At 40.1% G+C, this 20,599-nt stretch overlaps 1 protein-coding gene across 2 annotated transcripts in view; it reads right to left on the reverse strand.

Moving 5' to 3' along the window:
* Positions 1–4,817: 4,817 nt before the first annotated feature.
* Positions 4,818–20,599, reverse strand: part of chek2 (checkpoint kinase 2) — a 42,897-nt gene continuing 27,115 nt past the window's right edge. Inside the window, exons 9-14 of one of the 2 annotated variants that reach the window (XM_038812773.1) lie at positions 17,426–17,512; positions 15,555–15,718; positions 14,048–14,163; positions 13,458–13,543; positions 9,925–10,005; positions 4,818–7,298 (exon numbers count right to left, since the gene is read on the reverse strand). In XM_038812773.1, coding sequence (XP_038668701.1) covers positions 7,200–7,298; positions 9,925–10,005; positions 13,458–13,543; positions 14,048–14,163; positions 15,555–15,718; positions 17,426–17,512 — 633 coding nt within the window. In that variant the 3' untranslated portion in view covers positions 4,818–7,199. Of the gene's footprint in view, positions 7,299–9,924; positions 10,006–13,451; positions 13,544–14,047; positions 14,164–14,355; positions 14,480–15,554; positions 15,719–17,425; positions 17,513–20,599 lie in introns of those variants that run through there. The other variant, XR_005462436.1, reaches the window with a different exon arrangement.

Raw genomic sequence — 20,599 nt, forward strand, 5'->3', positions numbered from 1 at the left:
TGCTAGACCTGGTTCTTGGGAATTAGGTGGGCCAAGTAGATTAAGTGTGAGTAGAAGAACATTTAGGGGACAGTGATCACTATAATCATAAGTTCTAGGGTAATTCTAGATAAGGACAAAGAGCAGGCAGGGGGAAAGCCAACTTCAACAGGATAAGAACGGATCCGAATCAAATAAATTGGAGTCAAAAATGGCAGGAGAAACAAAAGCTGATCAATGGGCTACTTTCAACGAATTGATGATTTGGAAATAGTAAAGCTATAATCCCTCAGTAGGGCAAACAAATCCAGAGCTTCCTGGATGAAAACAATTATAATTATCAATCATAACAGGTGTCATGTAGAAAATACAGTTGAAAACCAAGTTGAACACAGAAGGTGCAGAGAAGACCATGAGACATAGGAGCAGAATTAGGCCATTCAGCCCATCAGGTATGCTCCGCCGTTCAATCAGGGCTGATCTGTTTCTTATCCCCATTCTCCTGATCAAGAACCTATCTATCTGTCTTAAAGACACTCCGTGATTTGGCCTCCACCGGCAATGAGTTCCACAGATTCACCACCCTCGAGCTGAAGAAATTCCTTTTCACCTTCAGTTTTTAAAGGATCTTCCCTTCAGTCTGAGGCTGTGGCCGCAGATTCTGGTTTTTCCTACTGGTGGACACATCCTCTCCCCGTCTACTCTATCTAGGCCTCGCAGTATCCTGTAAGTTTCAATAAGATCCCCCCTCATCCTTCTGAACTCCAACGAATACAGACCCCAGAGTCGTCAACTGCTCCATATATGACAAGCTCTTCATTTCAGGGATCTCCTGTGAACCTCCTCTGGAACCTTTCAAGGACAGAACATCCTTCATTAGATTCAGGGCCCAAAACTGCTCACAATACTCCAAATGGGGTCTGACCAAAGTCTTATGCAGCCTCAGAAGTACATCCCAGCTCTTGTATTCTAGCCCTCTCAACGCGAATGCTAACATTGCATTTGCCTTCCTAACTGCCGACTGAACCTGCACGTTAATCTTAGAGTACCCAATTATTTTTTTTCAATTAAGGGGCAATTTAGCATGGCTAATCCACAAGCTGCACATCTTTGGGTTGTGGGGGTGAAACTCACGCTGACACGGGGAGAATCACAAACTGTTAAATATCCTTGAATACTCAGTTCGCAGGCTTGGGTCACCCTGTAACCTTGTCTGTAATGGCAATCGATATTTGTGCCATATGGCAGCACGGTCGCACAAGTGGATAGCACTGTGGCTTCACGGCACCAGGGTCCCAGGTTCGATTCGTGGCTTGGGTCACTGTCTGTGAGGAGTCTGCACATTCTCCCCGTGTGTGCGTGGGTTTCCTCCGGGTGCTCCGGTTTCCTCCCACCGTCCAAAGACGTGCAGGTTAGGTGGATTGGCCATGATAAATTGCCCTTAGTGTCCAAAAGGTTAGATCAGGTTATTGGGTTACGGGGATAGGGTGGAAGTGAGGGCTTAATGTGGGTCGGTGCAGACTCGATGGGCCGAATGGCCTCTTTCTGCACTATGTTCTAAACAAAAAAATAATTCACCTGCATGCAGCATTCACAACAAATGTGTCTCTCAGACAGCCTTTGTTCTGTATTTTGATTCGAGCAATAGTTTCTGCCGCCTTCCACTATTGTTTACTTTTCTACTCCTCAATACCTGCTGTGTTTTTTTTCCTATTTAAATTCCCTCACAGGTTAACAACTCCCTCAACAAGCTACTTTGAACCCTCCCCAACAGCTAACAAATCTCTCTACCAGGATATTAGTTCCAGTCCTGTGAAGGTGTAAACTATCCTCCTTGTACAGGTCCCACCTGCCCCAGAAATCAAAAGTCCTTCCTACACCATTTCTCCAGCCATGCGTTCATTCATTTAATCCTGTTTCTACACTCACCGGCACATAGTACTGGGAGTAATCCTGAGGTTACCATTTTAGAGCTCCTGCTTTTCAATCTCTTTCCCATCTCCCCAAAATCTACTTTCAGGACCACATGGTTCTGGAACCAATGATATGGGTAGAAAAAGTGGACCATGACCTCAGGTTTAACACCTTCCCCAAAATAATGGCCTGCAGTCACTCGGTGACATCCTTGACCATGGCACCAGGGAGGAAACGTACCATTTTGAAAGATGGAGTATAATGTGGGAAATGTGAACTTGGCTTCATATTTCCTTTGCCTTAAAAGGCTTTTACACAGTCTGAAGTTCAACCACTGATTTTCATAATTATTTCAAATAATGTCTCCCAAACTGTAGTAATTTCTCACAAGCCTCAACACCACTGCAGATATTGTTCTGGCCTCTCACAATCCAATGCCTTTTCAACTCTGACTTTACTGAACGGCAATCTGGTTCCCAGTTTCCTCTATTCCGTTACTTCCAGATTTCTTGGAAACTTCTCTTCATTTCTCTAGTTTTCTTAATGAGAAGGACTTTAGTTTTCCGGCATTAGTTTTTTTAACCATTACTCCATAATGCGGTTAATGCAATAAATTGTTATATATGTTACAGTAATGTTATTTTAAAAACAGTTTTAAAATGCATACAGCCAGTGTGCCTGCTACAGCTGTGATTAAGGGGTCGTAAAGGTTAAGCAATCCTTGATCTTGCGGGGGTAGTGTTCAGATAGACTGAAGAAGCATTTACTTGTTTACAGAGTTAGGTGGTTAATAGAATATTGTTTTTGTTTGGAGGTTACTGGGGTGTACATAATTTATGAGAGATATTTAATTTGGTCCTGGCTAACTTAGTCATGGGAGGGCGGCACGGTGGCTAGCATTGCTGCCTACAGCGCTGAGGACCCGAGTTCGAATCCCGGCCCTGGGTCACTGTCTGTGAGGAGTTTGCACATTCTCCCCGTGTCTGCGTGGGTTTCACCCCCACAACCCAAAGATGTGCAGGTTAGGTGGATTGGCCACGTTAAATTGCCCCTTAATTGGAAAAAATGAATTGGATATTCTAAATTTTAAAAAAACTTAGTCATGGGATATCTTGTGGGAGGAGACAGAATGCTGTATACTTAGGGTAGAGATGATGTAATTAAGGAGAGGAGCCAGTTTCAGTTTGCTACAGGATTTAAACTTGAACAGAAGTGTCTCGAAGTTTCTCCAGAAGGTTCTCGCCAAGGTGTTAGCAGAGGAAAAGCAAGTAAACTGGATTGTTAACTTTAACTTTAGAGCTGTTACTTTGTTGCTAATGATTCATTTTGTGCTTAAAGTTTGTTTTGACACAAAAGATACCCATTGGTCAGGGTCACCACTCCGGTGCTGTAATCAGCTCTCCTCACATTTTTACAAATTGCTTCAGTTAGGTTGTCATCCCGGATCCTAACAATGGCATGGCTTTTCTTCGAACAAGGTTGAGAGAGATGTTCCCTCTTTAGCTTTTAAAACCAACTTCATATAGCAGAACTGCCTTCTCTCATTAGCTAACTCCCAACTGCTCTCATATTAGCTAATTTAAAACTCGAAAACGCATTTACCGTACAAGGCTCCAGTTGCTAAACAACCTCCACATGCCGGCGCCCTCTCCAAGCACACTAGAAACATTTGGAACTTAACCAACCCCCACACATACAAACACCGCTGGCCAGCATAAATATAATATACGTTTCACCCTTCCAAGCACAGAAACGTTAAATTAAACTTACTTGAAACTATACCTCATTTCTAATATTTACATGACAAATATAAATCCCTTAAAACTACCTTTGCTTTCCTAACCGTACAATAAAATAAACTCAAATCCTCCAGTGGGCTTGGGCATTGCATTTCCAGCATCAATTAGCACAAGTTGCTACTACCCAGAAACAGTGTATAAGGAAACTACATAAATCTTAAATAATTTATTGCTTTTTTAAATCCAAAATGTAAATTTTGGTTTACAAAACAAATTTATGTAATCCATCTTCCCTAACTACACAGTGAATGAGACCAATCTTAAAAAAATAACCAACATGCAGTTAAAACAATATTTTGGAAGTTCATAATTTCTCAATTATAATTTCTCTATGAGATTTGTCACAAGTCAAAAAGATCCATGTTTACAGAGGGTGTGGAAGAGATGTTACAGAGAATAGTTTCAACGTTAAATATATAATGCACTTCTAATTCTGTGGACTAGCTCAGAATACAATGTAAACCAAGGTCAGCAGGCTGAAGTAGCGTCCCATTTTCGGATCCAACAATCAAAGACATCAAGAGGTGTATATGCAAATAAGAATGGAAAGCCTTGCCCTGTAACTCATGACTGTAACCGTTGACACTAACAGTGCACTGCCCACAGTCAGGGGCAGGTTTGTGATGCTTAACTGGCTATTTTTTTTTTATATAATTCCTCCCTCGGAGGGTAACTGTGATTGCTTCCAAGTTCGCCAGATCAGGTTGAGGGAGTTGTAACTGGAAGGTCAATGATCAATTATGTATTTAGTTTTGGAAAAAAAATTGCAGCTACAATGATGCTGGACAGCCACACTAGAAGACTTTGACATAAATAATATTTTCAAAGCAGAGGACAAACAGCTCATGAAGATTTCATTTCCCCAGTTTCAGCACAAACTCGCTTCAAGTCTCCACCAGTTTAGAAGAAGAAAACACTCATTAATGAGTGTGCTAATACAGCACAGGTCAATTTAAACCTCAAAAGTTAAGGCGTATGTTTCCAAATGATCTCTAACCTTGCTTCCTGTTCTTCCAGCCTCCCTAAACCAAAGCTCGAGTCAACATTGAGATTGAACAATTGTGGATAAATTCAACTTTTTGGCTCTATTGGCTAGATTTATCTATACAAAAGTAGAAAAACAAATGTAGTTCAATGAAGCATTTAATAGTGTTTTGAGCTGTACAAGTGCAAGTTTTATTAAAAAGAAAACACAAGTTGAAGTGTTTGTTTCAAGTCTAATTCTAACATTTTTGTTTACTTATCTTGGTTAAAGCTAATCCAAAGAAAATCATTTTCCCGTTGATAACGTTTAACTGATGAGGATGCTGATCTAGTGCAGCACAAACAAAATAATTGAAAAAAATACTAATTTAACCACAGCAGATGCAACCTCAACACCACAATGTCTTGGACACTTTCCAGAAACATTCTTAGAACAAACATTTTCTGAGGTGAATTGTCATTCATACTGTATATTACTTTCACATTGCTCACAGCATGTACAATTCAAAAGCATTTTGATATGCTCCTGGCTATTTGCCACCATTGCAATATAAGTTTATACAGCATAAGCCAGCAGGGCTATTATTCTCCTCCCTTGAACACCATCTCAGCACAAGTGCAACTTTGAATGAAAAGTTTAACCCAAGTTTAACCCAAATTATTACCATTTAATTTCAGAAGCTACATTAGAAGGTTTTTTTGCATTTAGCATGATAGAATTAAACATCACGACACTAATGTTTAAAACAGGACAGAAAGTATAGAATTGATCCACGCAAGTGAAGTTCACAGATGCACACGGATGCAGAAAGGAACAATGAGAATCATGAGGAGGAATGCTGCTGCAGTAAGAAACTACAACTAGACCGTCACAGGGTCAACTAAATTAGTATACGATTCACATTTTTAGGTGACCAAAGAGAAGAGTTACAACACAAGGTGCAGTTGTCATGAAGACAGTTAAAATATTTAGGAACAGAAAGATCATAAAAGATTAGAGGGTGGCAAATGGCTACCTGCAAGTTCCACCATAGAAGTCTTACAGCTTTGCAAAATGACACCAAACAACATTGTTTGCATGATCGTTGAAGCTGAGCAAGCTCAGCTAAACACAAATCAGGGGATAACCGCCATCATAATGGAATGAGGAAAACAAATGCCTACAAAATATTCGAGCCATTTGGCAGCAGAAACAAGATTACACTGATTCATAGCAGCTGGCCTTACTTTGTATATATCCTTGAATACACACACTGGATTTGTTTCGCAGTCATAATTTGCCCTCCAAACACACATTTTGGAATCCTTCAAGGCCCTGTCTCTTGGAAGCATATATTTCCACATGGCACAAGTGATGCATTCAGTATCTCACCCTACAGCCATAACTTCATGTGTCAGTTTGGTCAGCGAAGCGATTAGACAGCATACCAACTTGGGATTGATCCATCATGACCCAAGCTTTATATGCAAACGGTTCAGCAACATAAGCAACAGGAAGCCCATCTTTCCAGCATAAAGACAAGGCGGCCAGTTGGAGTAATCCTACTGCTACCTGGCTGCAAACAATTTAACTCAGGACAGACCAAGGCACCAAAATTGGAATTCTTGTGAACTGTATGGCTCAGTGCAATGGATGGATGGATGGCTGCGTATACCTATTGAACCACCGACACATCCACTTCTATAGAAACCTGAGGATGTACAAGGACGAGCCCTCATTTAAATGGAGTATATGCAGTTCATACAAAAATATATACTTAAAATGGTAGTTTTGCAGCTTTGGATCCAAACTTACTTAAGGGCGAAAAATAAATTTTGGGAAGGCAAAATATTTCCATTTCCGACACTATATTAAGTGTCTTTGCCATCCATGGTCATCAGAAATGAAACCGAGGGATCCAGCCCACATGGTCAGTTGACAGCTTTAATGCCAAATCCCATTACCAGCAGCAGTAATTAGAGTGGCCATTAACTAATTTTCTTGTACAAAACAAATCTAGTTGTATTCCCCGCCTCTTCACTATTTAGGGAAATTTGTGAGGTAGCGCAGCTTCAGCAGCACGTTGAAATCCCACCTCTTTCTATTTTTGTATATAAAAAGTAGTATGATAAATCATCAACATTTTTCACCAGCTAAAGTTTACTGTGCAAGGACAACACTAAGCTCTTTAAGCTGCCCGAGTACTTGTGTCAGAATTTTTCTTTAAACCATACAATACCTTTATTTATAAAGCTTGTAAAAAGGTCTAAAATAAAACAAATTATCTGTATAAAGACTATCTCCCATTATGATTTCTAGAGCACATGCATTGAAAATCAATTAGAAACATTTTGATCTGCAACAAAAAGGTTTCAAGAAGAATTCTAGATGCATTGATAGAATGAATTACTCATAAAAGCAAAGCACAAAAAACCTTTTGTTTAAAATGGGTCATAGACACCCAGAGTAAATCAAATGAAGTAGTTTCTTGGGGTGCTCCACACACAGGAGGTAACAGTTCTGTTGCATCCACTTTAGGTTGCCTACTCTTGAGTAACTGTTTTGCTTTGAGAAGAGCGCATGGGTCGTTTAGCATTCGAAGGACAGTCCTCTTCATGTGGCCTTTTTCTATTAGTTGATGACTAGAAAGAACACAAAAATTAATCAATCCCTTTCTACTCTTGCACCTTTTCATGCTTCCTCCCCAAATATTTCAAGTACTTAATTTTCCAAAGATTTGCGTTGTTAGGTGGATTGGTCATGCTAAATTGCCCATTGTGTCGAAAGGTTAGGTGGGGTAACAGGGAAAGGGTGGGGGAGTGGGCCTAGTTGGCATGTTCTTTGAGAGGGTCAGTGTAGACCACACTGTAGGGATTCTATGATTGGCTGTAAAGCACTCTGGGGTTAGTGAATACCTCTCTTTTAAAATTAAAGGAGGAAGGCAATCGAAAAAAAATTGAAGGGTGGGGAGGAAAGCTGTGGAATATAAGTTTTAACACCATTAACCCACACGTAAAAAAAATAATTCTCAGTTAGTACAGATGAAGCCATAAGTGAAAACCTGCATCCACATCCACAAACAGGCAGCCAAAACGATATACTTATCAGTTGTGTTTGCTTTTCCATGCTAGCAACCTCAAAATTTGGTAGTCACCAAACCATTGACAAATACAATATGGTCTGAATTATTTCTGCCACACGAAGAGACATTTGGATTAGGAACACAAGAACTAGGAGCAGGAGTAGGCCATCTGGCCCCCTCGAGCTTGCTCCACCATTCAATGAGATCATGGCTGATCTTTTGTGGACTCAGATCCACTTTCCCGCCCGAACACCATAACCCTTCATCCCTTTATTCTTCAAAAACCTATCTATCTTTATGTTAAAAACATTTAATGAAGGGGCCTCAACTGCTTCACTGGGCAAGGAATTCCAGATTCACAACTCTTTGGGTGAAGGGGCTGGTTTAGTTCACTGAGCTAAATCGCTGGCTTTTAAAGCAGACCAAGCAGTCCAGCAGCACAGTTCGATTCCCATACCAGCCTCCCCGGACAGGTGCCGGAATGTGGCGACTAGGGGCTTTTCACAGCAACTTCATTGAAGCCTACTCGTGACAATAAGCGATTTTCATTTTCAAGAAGTTCCTCCTAAGCTCAGTCCTATATCTACTTCCCTTTATTTTGAGGCTATGCCCCTAGTTCTGCTTTCACCCGCCAGTGGAAACAATCTGCCCGCATTTATCCTATCTATTCCCTTCATAATTTTATACATTTCTATAAGATCCCCCCCCCCCCCCCATATCCTTCTAAATTCCAACGACAATAGCACCAAAATAGAGGTATAGTTTTTAATACCACTGCATTCTTTTTTAATTTTCAAGACCTGATAGAATCTTCAGTGGCTGCTGAAAATTCCAAATCACCAGGGGATCTCCAGAATTTAGGCTATAGATTGGGTTGCTCCTTTTTTTAAAGAATGCTAAAGGATACATTGGGATAGTTGTGGGCTTACCACAAGGGGATTTCAAGCTTGGCAAAAGAACCAGTGAAAAGGAGAAAGTTTAAAAAAAGTTATTACAACAATATTGATTCCTCCCAGTCCAAAGATGTGCAGGTTAGGTGGATTGGCCGTGATAAATTGCCCTTGGTGTCCAAAATTGCCCTTCGTGTTGGGTGGGGTTACTGGGTTATGGGGATAGGGTGGAGGTGTTGACCTCGGGTAGGGTGCTCTTTCCAAGAGCCGGTGCAGACTCGATGGGCCGAGTGGCCTCCTTCTGCACTGTAAATTCGATGATAATCTATGATTAATCTAGGACAATGGTTCGGCACAACATCGTGGGCCAAAGGGCCTGTTCTGTGCTGTATTTTTCTATGTTCTAATTTGTGCTGTAGGATTCTGTACAGAAACAACAGTCGAGTAAGGAAATCAGAGAAGCAGCGAGTGCTTCAGAAAGAGGCAAAGTATTAAAGTGGAGTGATAAATATTGAAAGGGAAGGAGACAGGAGAAAGTTTCCCCAAGAGAAAAAATGACTAGAATAGATTTAGATCCAGAGCATCAGCCAAAATAACTTGTGTTACAAGGGCGTGGCTGAGATTAAAATAAATCAATTGTGCCATACTCCAGGTGCATTATACTGAAATTTAGAAATTGTTACTTAACATGCACTGTACTTTAATGTTACAATAAAATTCTGTATTACAATATGGAGTTAACCAACCATCAGCCCACAGGTCCAAAACTTCACTGGGCCTTTGAAATACTCCACAAAGACCTACAATCCCAACAGAAATTAAAGTTCTTTTAAAGTAAGTCTCCCTCTGCAATCCCTAGTCTCCTCCAATTCCCTGGTGGCTTACTGGGGTGGTGTGCACTTCTCTTGTACGATTGATATGTAGCACTAGCTCACAGTTATGTTGAGTTCACTTTTGCGCTTACTGCTTTGCATTGAATTTGGGAGATTTAATTCCAAGTTTATATCCAGTTTGATTTTGTGAAAACCAACAAGACGACCTTCTGGTTTTCAATTTCGATTCTTGTTGCAGTCACTTGTGATGAAAAAATAATCTAAAATGAAACACACAACACTTCTAATCGGGTCGGAGGTGTATTCTATGGCCTTAGTATTATGCAAGAATGTTATTTCTGAAGGCAAAACCTTGCACAGCCTTTTTATTTCACCCACTGTATTATGAACAAAAAATGTATACAAAAGCAAAGGCAAATGCTGTTGTAAGGGAATTGCCACTGCAAGTGAAGCCAACTCTTACCTGATCATTTGTGCTTAGTGGCAACATTAATTCAGTCCGAGCATACATCAGCTGCTTTGCCTTTCTCTTCATATCTTCATCCTGGGTTGAAACAAGACTATTTGAAAGCTCTCACCAAAAATGACACAAGCTAAAACCTGGTGTCATTTAATAAAGATTGGGTACAATTCTATTATGTAATTGAGGAATTAAAGCCTGAGCTGCCTTTGAAGTAGAGAAATTAAAATGAAAACGAGACTTTAAAGGGTTCATGATATCTCTAGGACCAATGATACTAAAAAAAGTAATGGATAATATATATATATATATATATATAGGCACGGAACGAAGCCGGATATATGGTAAAGATGCATTTAATGAAATAAGATCATAGAGCCATATGGCACAGAATGAGGCTGTTCAATCCATTGTATCTGTGTCAGCTCTTTGAAAAAAATATTAAATTAGTCCCGATTCTTGCCCTTAGCCCTGCAAGATAGTGGCTTGATGGGAAGGCCAAGAAATAAGAGCTGGGGTTCTGACCAATCTTGAAAACATTCTTGAACATGTGTATTGGACCAACTAGATTACAGAATTAGCAGTGATCAGATTAAGTACACTTGATTAAGTACAAACTTCCTTTGGTGGGGTAAATCTTTTTGAGGGTACGACACACACACACAAAAAAAAAAAAAAAATCGCTATGTTTAATTAGGAACGGCTAGACATTCTGATCGAGAAAGATCTTTAAAGAAAATTAGTGTGCTGATAAAATTGTGCGCACTAAATCTCGTGTGTGTGTGTGTGTGTGTGTGTGTGTGTGTGTGTGTGTGTGTATTGATTTTTCAAAGGACTGCCACTTCAGGTAGACAAGCCAGATTAATAGATTGAATTTCATTTGACAGCAATCTCCCCATGTTAAAGTGTGGTTCAGTACATCTTGGAAGGAGAAGGACGTTCAAATGCCCAATTTATGAAGAAAAGTGGAAGGGCAAATTGATAAACTGGTTGTAAAAAAAATAAATACATGTGATCCTAGATTCTAGTCAACAATAGAAGCACAGAACAGAAAGCAGCGACAATTCTAAACAGCTATGAATTATTGATTAGTGGTGTTAGAACAGTGAACAATTTTGGTTGCCTTTCTTCAAAGTCTGCTTTTCGGCTACAATTAAATGCAAACAAACTTGGGCTCTTTTCACTGGGGAAGGGGGACAGACGAGATGAAAATTATTAATATTGACTATAGATTGTTATGCTCAGAGACCAGCTCCCTGATCTGGTTGGGGCCTAGTAGCTTTTTGTTGAATGTAGTCAAAGTTTGAGAATCAAGATACTTGCTAAGAGAATATAGCCACAATATTCCATGGCTTTTGACCTACTGAAATGAACTCTACTATACAAGGTCAGAAAGATAAAACAATTTACAATATCTAGGTTAGACTCTAACAAATGATGACTTTACTACAGGGTACATGTCAATTAACAAACAAACTGTGGTCAAACGCACTACACTGGCAAAAATGGCAAATGCAACCAAGATAGATCCCACTGATTTCTTAGCAACTAAAGTCAACTAATCTCATTGAAATTCCAGTTTTCACTTTCCAGGATTTAGCCTTGGAATTCTTTCCAAACGTCACTCCAATTCAGACTGTCTTAACGACAGCTTTCATTTTCACAGGATTTCATTTTTTATTTTACAATTAAGGGCAATTTAGCGTGGCCAATCCACCTAGCCTGCACATCTTTGGGTTGTGGGGTGAGACCCACGCAAACACGGGGAGAATGTGCAAACACCACACGGACAATGACCCTGGGCCGAGGTCAAATCCAGGTCCTCGGCGGCATGAAGCAGCAGTGCTAACAACTGCTCCACCGTGCCACCCCGACCTCACAGGATTACAGTTTTGTCTCGAGGATCCCATTTCCCTGGATTCCAGAGTCTACACTCCAGAACAACTTCAGTCCCTCAGCTGTGCCAAACAGAACACGACTGTCACTGCTATAAAGGGTCATCTCTGCCCCAATGGACCCAGATCTCCAGGTCTTCATTACCTGAAGCTTGCAAACCGCAGGACTCTTTCTTGGAGCCTCGAATGTTACTCCACTTACTGGTGGTTCCTACCTGTAGACCTCTCCTCCTGGTGGATCTTTCTCGGACTCTTTCTGGGACCTCTTCTTGTCCCGGGACTCTTCCTGATACATCATCCCCCTCCTACCAGCACCGTTTTCTTTTCACATAGACATACTGGGCCCTTGTCCTGAGCCCAACAACTCTTGATGTAAGACTGCGCATGAGCTCCCTGCCCTCTAGCCGCACATGTACAGAAATTCCTAGGACATTGTTTGCAGGCTCCACTCAACAAGAAAAGGAGTCAGAATTATGAGCAAGTTAAAATAGGGAAAACAGCTTCTCCGGTTCATTAGTCTGCAGCTAAAAAGGTATGATTTTACCAAAGGGAAGTGTCAGAAACATTTTCTTTCTAAATTATGGAGAGGAGTCATTAGGAATTGCTCCACCAGAAATGGCTGTAGAAAAGGAATCCATAATAAAAGGCAAATAGATATGTATTTGGAAAAATATATAAAAAGATATGGGAAAGAGCAGAGGTATGGACAAACCTTGGAGAACTTGCAACGGCACAATGAACTAAATAATTGTGTAAAATTCCATAATTATAGTAAAAACCACGACGGACAACTAGGGTTTTCTGAAATTAAAGGAACATTAAAACGCGCTACTTTCTCAGTAACACCAGTCATCATTTACGTAATGCACATCATTAGTCTGTTGCAGTTAGGTTTCTGGTTGCTCAGTTAAACACCGCAGGCTACACAACATAAGAAATAGGAACAATGGTCCATACGGCCTCTTGAGCTTGCTCCACCATTCACCATCATTGATATTCTACCCCAGCTCTACTTTCCTGCACTATTCCCATATTCCAGATTCCCTTAGTATCCAAAATAAAGCCTCAACGACCAAGCATCTGAAGCTGTCTCGGGTCTAAAGTTTAAAGATTCATAACCAACTGAGTGGAGAAATTTCTCCTCATTTCAATCCGGATAGTCCATGACCTCCCTCTTAAGCTTCTACTTCAGAATTTAAATACCCCTTAAGAATTTTGTGCTTCATTTAGATTATGGATTCACCTCCAACATGCAGCACTCCCTTCAGTACTATCCTATGCTTAAATTTCTGAAACATCTTGAAGCCACAACCTTCTGACTCAAGAGGTGAGAGTGTGACCATCTTGAGTCACAGCTACTGGCTGTGCAATTGTGCTTAATTCAACATGACCACTTGTGTTATGAATGCTGGATATTCACTTCTCCATTCCATTCAGTTGTACATCGCACTAGATGTAACATTTCCAAGAACAATTTGTTAATTCTCTTGAACAATTTCAGTGGGATACTCTGCTCCAGAATCTGGTACTTCAGGAAAGCTGATAAAAATTGATTAAATGCTCATTGTAGTTCCTGGCTTTGAACAACAGGTCAAGACAACAACGAGCGGCCTTCACTTAAGTTTTAAAACTAATCTTCACCTGCATCCACGGGTGATTAAGGGCATCCTTTGTAGTGAATCTTTTGTTTGGGTCCACATTAAGCAGCTGCCTCACCATGTCCTTTGCTAAACAGAGAAAAACAATTATGTGCAAAAATAGAGCTACACATAAACCTGCCAAGAAGGCGTGGTAACAACACAATTCCTCATGGGCATCAAATGACTTGGTTTTAATTTAAATACAGCTCTGCTTCCAACAATCTAATCATCTATAAAGGCATATCCCATTATCGGAATATGGCTTGATTTTAGGTGGGAATGAGCAGTAAATAACTTTTCATTTAAATATTGTTCCTGAAAAACTATCAACTTTTTTCTGTTTAAAATTGACTTCTCAATTTTCTTACGAGTAACAATAGGATGAACATTACAACACTTTATTCCTCAGATAAACACACCATCATCACAATGAAATTCTGACTTTTACAATTGGAAGGGGTTGGAAGTAAAGACACAAATAGGGCAAGGGAACTTGGACAAAATGGATTTTAATATTTGAAGTACTGATCATGCTTCACCCGTCATATAATTTGCAATAAAGGTCAAGGGCTATCTGAACCTTAGGCTTACCTGTTTCAGAGACATTTATCCAGTACGGCAGGACGAACTTGTAATGCCCTTTTATGATTTGATCCCTCAGATTCATGTCCTTGATTTGATCACTAAATGGTGGATACCCACCCAAGCTGAAAAACAAAAATAGTTCAGTTAAACAGTATCTATGTCAGTAACTAATGTGGAACCTCATTATTCACTTTTCCATTTGCTGGCCCAAAATCTTTGCCAAGATAAAGTTTTGCACAAGACATTGTCCAGCAAGAGGACAGATAAAAATAACTCTCAACTCAAAAACATTACATTAGGTATTATGCCTGTACCTGGAATAATGTTGCCTCATGTGCAAGACCAAAATTTTTATGGACTCTTCATTATCCACCACTTTCCATGATCCATCGGGAAGAGGGAGGATAATCCCCTCCTTTCTGACTGACCAAGGAGTAGCTGCATTTTAAACAGAAGTCAAAACAAACTATACAGCTTACACATACCTTCCATTTAATAAAATAAAATCTTTTTAGAAGCCAGAAAAATCATACGGTTCAACTGTGCCCTTTTTAAGTATAAATTTCTGATTCATTTAATTGCATGCATTTTAAACACAGATTAAGTCCATACATATCTTAAGACACTTTCCAGCTGCTTGTTCTCTCACTACTTACAGAAAACATTACATATTTGGATTTACCAAACATACGAAAACTAACAAATAGGAAAGGCACACTGATGCATTCAGCCTGCCCCTTCCACTTAGTGCATCACAATGTGTGAAAACTCTATGCCAGCTGTCAATTCGCACACAAATTTATTTATTTTTTTATAAATTTAGAGTACCCAATTCATTTTTCCAATTAAGGGGCAATTTAACGTGGCCAATCCACCTACCCTGCACATCTTTGGGTTGTGGGGGCGAAACCCACGCAAACACTGGCAGAATGTGCAAACTCCACACGGACAGTGACGCAGAGCCGCGATCTAACCTGAGACCTCGGCGCCGTGAGGCAGCAGGGCTAACCCACTGCGCCACCATGCTGCCCCAATTCGCACACAAATTTAAAGCGACAAACATTATTATGTTGCCAGTCTTTTAATTACAAGTAAAAATACACTCAAGCTTCTTTGCGAACTCCCAAAAAGACAGCAGTGCTCTCTTCTGATGCTCTCCATTCCCATGTTCCCAAAAGACAACACTCAATCTTCAATCGACCTACATGGTGGTAACTTCATGCAAACGGTGTCCATTACAGTTCAGCTTGCAAGTATGGACATCAACCTTTTAAAGCCAGGAATCAAAAAATCCCTACATGCTATCAAAGTCATAGCAAATAGCCAAACTTGAATGTACTGCATCATTTTCAAAAGCAGGCACAAGCATTTACAGGTTAACAACTGAGTGCAGTTAAAGTGAAAACCGCAAATTAATTGTGCTTCAGTTTACGAGTTCACTATTCAAATAGTGATTTTCTCCTAAAAGCCATCAGTCAGTAAGTAAAACACTTATGCAAGACAAGTGACTTACCATATGAAAAGTATAACCCCAAGGCTCCAGCAATCCACCGCTTTGGAGTACCCACCTGCTCCGGCACCCAACAGCACCTCTGGAGCTAGATAGGTGGGCGTTCCACATAATGTTTTCATCAGTGAAGTTTCTCCTAAGATCTTTGACAAGCCAAAATCTGTAATCTTAAAAAGACAAAATATACTGTTCTAAAAATGAAGTTCAATTTTGTAATAGTCCGAGTGTCTCTCAAATCTTTGTTGTGTATCGAAGAATTGCAATTAAGCAGTACCACCTTCTCTGCTGACTGCTGGCGAAGCGAGCATTCAATAAATAGAGTTTGCATAGAGCCAATTAGTAGCTTGCACAAATACACAGCATTTAACTTGGTTTCCACATCCATTATATGAAAGACTTAAAAGGTGGTTTTGGGATTATAGTCCATGGACACATTTATTTTTCCAAAAACCACTTTGGTGGAAAGTGCAAATGATATTGATGTGGAATAAGGATGACTGCTTTACAATTGGATATCTGAAAATTATATTTGTTAATTTGAAACTTTTAAATGATGTAGCCAAAGATATTTAAGACTTGCGAGCACCATAGGCCCTAGCGACAATGAGCCAAGGAGTAGCAGCAGTAATATGAATTTGTGTAGGGGCAGCACTGTGGCTTCACAGCGCCAGGGTCCCAGGTTCGATTCCTGGCTGGGTCACTGCCTGTGTGGAGTCTGCACGTTTCCTCCGGGTGCTCCGGTTTCCTCCCACAGTCCAAAGACATGCAGGCAAGGTAGATTGGCCATTCTAAATTGTCCTTAGTGACAAAAAAAGGTCAGGAGGGGTTATTGGGTTATGGGGATAGGGTGGAAGTGAGGGCTTAAGTGAGTCAATGCAGACTCAATGGGCCGAATGGCCTCCTCCTGCACTGCATGTTCTATATATCTATGTACCCGAATAGGCACGAGAATGTGGCAACTAGGGGCTTTTCACAGTAACTTCATTGCAATGCAAGCTTACTTGTGACAATAAAGATTATTATTATAGCTACTTTAACATAGAAAATTACACAGAAGCAGCATCACCACACAAATTATGAAGCTGGCCACAAAGAGGTATTAGGCAGGGATGTGTTTTTTTTTTAAAAGAGTGTTTTAAAGGAGACAGACAGTTTTCGGGAGAGAATTCCAGGACTGGATAACTAGAGGCACAGCTGGTATTGATGGAACAATGGGAAATCTGGAAAATGCAAAACAGTCAGAATGAGTGAACACAGATCTTGGAGCATTTTACATTCAAGACGCAGCTGGGCAAGAAAATAATGTAGTACATTGAGTACAGAGTTGACAACTGAATGGAACTTGGTACAAGTTAGGATCATAGCATTCCTGTTTGGAATTTGTTGCAGTATTGTGGTATTTAAAATTAGATAGCCGAGCAAAGTACATTCAGGAGGAGAAAGAGTCAGAACGGAATTTGGGAAGGAAAATTGTCATTTAGGTAAGCAACAGTTGATCTCAACCAGCTTATCACAAATGAGAGAACACAAAGAAAATACATTATTGTAGTTGGGAATTTCTGGTGAATAAAAGTTTTGGAATGTTGGCTTTCAACTTAAGGATATGTTAAATTGAGGGCGCAGAGTCATTCATTAAGTGCAAGTATATATAAATAGTCATATTCAAAAAGGGTCAACTACAGGTTACTCATTACACAGGATTTTATACATGAGTATGGTCAAGGTCAGGTGGAACAGCCACATGCTCACCATGTATATATATATTGGTAGATGCTCAACACCATTTTACAACCCAAACCTCATCATCGAAAACTAAGATGCTCTCTTAATTGGTTTTACCAGCAGATGGTATCAAATTGCGTCACAATCCTTACCTTAATGAGGCAGTTCTCATCATTATTCTCGAGCAATACATTCTCCGGTTTGAGATCTCGGTGTGTGATGTTATTGTCATGAAGGTACTGCAAACAGAGAGAAAATTTATCAAATCATTCTTTGCTTTTTATATCAAATTTCTATCTAATACTTTTTTGTTATATTACTCCAACATGATATAGGTTCACGTACACAGGAGTAGCCAGAGTGCCACATTAATTGCTGTTGCACTACAGTCTGTGCATCGAACTAACAATGCATCATTAGGCAGCACATGGTGTGATCCGAGAAATAAACGCTGGAGCTCCATTAAATGGGAAATTATGTGTGATTATTTTGAACATTTGGGAACCACAAGATGTAACATATTCACTTGCTCGCTCTCCCCTCCAATTCTGCGTTGTTTTCCAAACCCTCTAGTTCTCTGCTCCTTGCTACGTAGGTAAGCAAACCCTTCTCGAAGTGCAATCTGTGATCACGTCCTTCAATTTAAAAATATTCTCAAGAGGCAAGCAATGCCAAATTTATTGCCCGTTTCGTGCTGCCCTGTAAAGAATAGCAATTGTTCTATCTTTTCTTAAACTGTGGATCTTGCCAGGTCACCTCAGGAGGTAATTAAAAGTCAACCACTAAAAAGATATCAAGGCAAGACTTAGCAGGTCGAGCAGCATTATTGAAGGGAGCAACAACATTTAACATCTCAGGTCACCAAAACTGGGGAAAAAAGTGAGAAAATGTAATAATTTTTAAGCAAGTGAAAGGAAGAAGCGGGGTGGAGAATGAACCAGAGAGGAGGTCTGTGATAAGGTAGAAATCAGGAGAAATCAAATAACAAATAAGTTGGTGGGTGCAAGGCCAAAGGGAATGATAACAGGACAAGGGAACCAAAGATAGGCTTAGAGGATATGTGAATGGCAGAATGATGAACAACTGCCATCCCAAAGGAAAAACAAGAGAAAAACAGGAATAAAACTGAAACCGACAAAGAAATTGGTCTGAAATTGCTGAACTGAACAGTGAAACATAGAAAGCTGTAAAGTGGCAACCAAAAGATTGAGATGTTGTTCCTCAAGCTTCATTGGAACGTTGCAGGAGGCCTAGAGCAGATGTCAGCATGAGAACAAGGTGGTGAATTAAAATGACAAACTGACTGGAAGCTTGGGGGTCATGCTAGTTAATGGTAATGGAGATGCTGCACAAAGCAGTAACCCATCTGCGTTTAGTCTCCTCAGTGTCGAGCAGCACACATTGTGAACAGTAAATACAATATAAGTACACATAATTCATGAGCGTTTGGGGCCTTAGATGGCGAGTAGAGGAAATGAAAGAACTGGTGTTGCATGCATGGAATGATGCCGTGGGTAAGGGAAGGCAAGATGGTGCTTGGTGGTGGAATTGTGCTAGAAGTGGCGAAAATAGAGAATCATCTGTCAAATATGGAGGCTTGCAGGATGGAATGGGAGGTCAAGAGGGACCATATCATGCTTCGGAGAGTGAAATGAGTTAGACATGGTCCCTTCATGGTCAGACAAGGACCATCAATCACGATAGAGGGACCAATCTTCAGTTAAGGGAAAAAAGACACATCAGAAGGGCTGATTTGGTAGATTGTATCAAAAACAGATTTGAGAGAGTAGAAACTGGGAAAATGGAATGGACTCCTTACAGGGTGTGAATTTCTGTAAATCAGTGAGCTTCTTGTGGATACACATTTATAGTCTACGCTCAGAAAGAGACAAAGAAGTAGAGGAAGGGAAGGAAAGAGTTGAAGATGGACGATGTGAAGTTAAGAGGTAGGGTGGAAATTAGAAGCAAAGTTGATGAAATTTTCCAGCCAGAGCAAGAAAAGAAAATGGCATTGCTGTAGTCATCAATACATTGGTAAGAGGCTGGAGTAGGACAGGAACAAAGAATATTCCACACTCAGTTTTAATTTTTCCACAAGGCAAATGACCTATAAAACCAAATTTTTTAAGGGGGTAGCAAAGACTAACCATCCATCAAGGTAACAATAAATAATAGTTTGTGGGGGCCCTGGAGATTTTGTTAGGAATTCTAGAATAAGCAGAGATTTGTTTTGTCCCCTTTCCTGTAATCTGGGTGCAGGGGAGATGAAAGGAAGAATATGGGGATTAAAAAGGTCATAGATGGTGTTACGGGCAGATGGGTCTATGGGCCTTTTATCATCCTTGATACAATCTTAAATTACATGAAACTGTCAAACACATTAGAAACAAGTGACAATTTTTCAAAATCAGTAAATAAACACAATTCAGTTCCAAAATACTAGATATTTATCTAGAGTTTTATCACCTTTTGAGACTTCTGGGCTTTTTTTCAAGGCCCCTCGGAACTTTTGGTAGCGTTTTGACAATGCAAAGTCGTGCTCCCACATGAAGTTCACCAGTGTGGCCATTCGTTAGTAGGCTGATGGGATGTGAATAAGTTAAGCCTCAACAACCACAGCACAAACACATTAAAAGTCAGATGTAATCAAGTATTAATTTTCAGGTTTAAAAAAGGTTTCAGTAAAACCTCAATATAAATTCATAATGGGTGGACAGGACTACCTTTTTGATTCGAGGAGCAAGAGTAATAAAACAGCTTCCCCGTGTATTAGTTTGTAAATTCACCCTAGTGCAGCACTGAACCATACAATACCATTTAGTGCAGTGAGCAGAGCTCAGCAAAGGAACCAGTGCAATTAGTAGAAGCCCTATTTATGTAATATTCAATCTGCAGCCTATGCCTTCTTACTCCAGCGCAGTCTTTTAGTACTGCAGCTTTGGGAGATCAGCACTGGATAAATTGGTAATGTTAAATTTACCAATTCAAAGAGAATCCCCCTTGCAAACTGCAACGGCACATACATGACCTTTGGTATATAACCGGACAGTCAGTGCATCTCCTTAACCAATTAAATTCAAGGGTTGGAAAACAAACAAGAAGAACTGAGAACAGCAAAATCAATGTTAAAATCAGACTCAGAATGAGAGAAAGAGACAGGAAGAGAATTTGTAGTGCCCCCACCCTTCCACCTCCTCTAACCCAAGGGGGTGAGTTAACATCAGGCAAGCTCTTTCTTTCTTTTTCTTGTTTTATCCGCAAGTTATCTAAAGGGGATGGCAGAGAAGGCAGTGCAATGTTCCTCCTGCAGAATATTTGAGGTGAGG

Source organism: Scyliorhinus canicula, chromosome 1 (assembly GCF_902713615.1).
Source record: "Scyliorhinus canicula chromosome 1, sScyCan1.1, whole genome shotgun sequence".
NCBI classification, from domain to species: domain Eukaryota; kingdom Metazoa; phylum Chordata; class Chondrichthyes; order Carcharhiniformes; family Scyliorhinidae; genus Scyliorhinus; species Scyliorhinus canicula.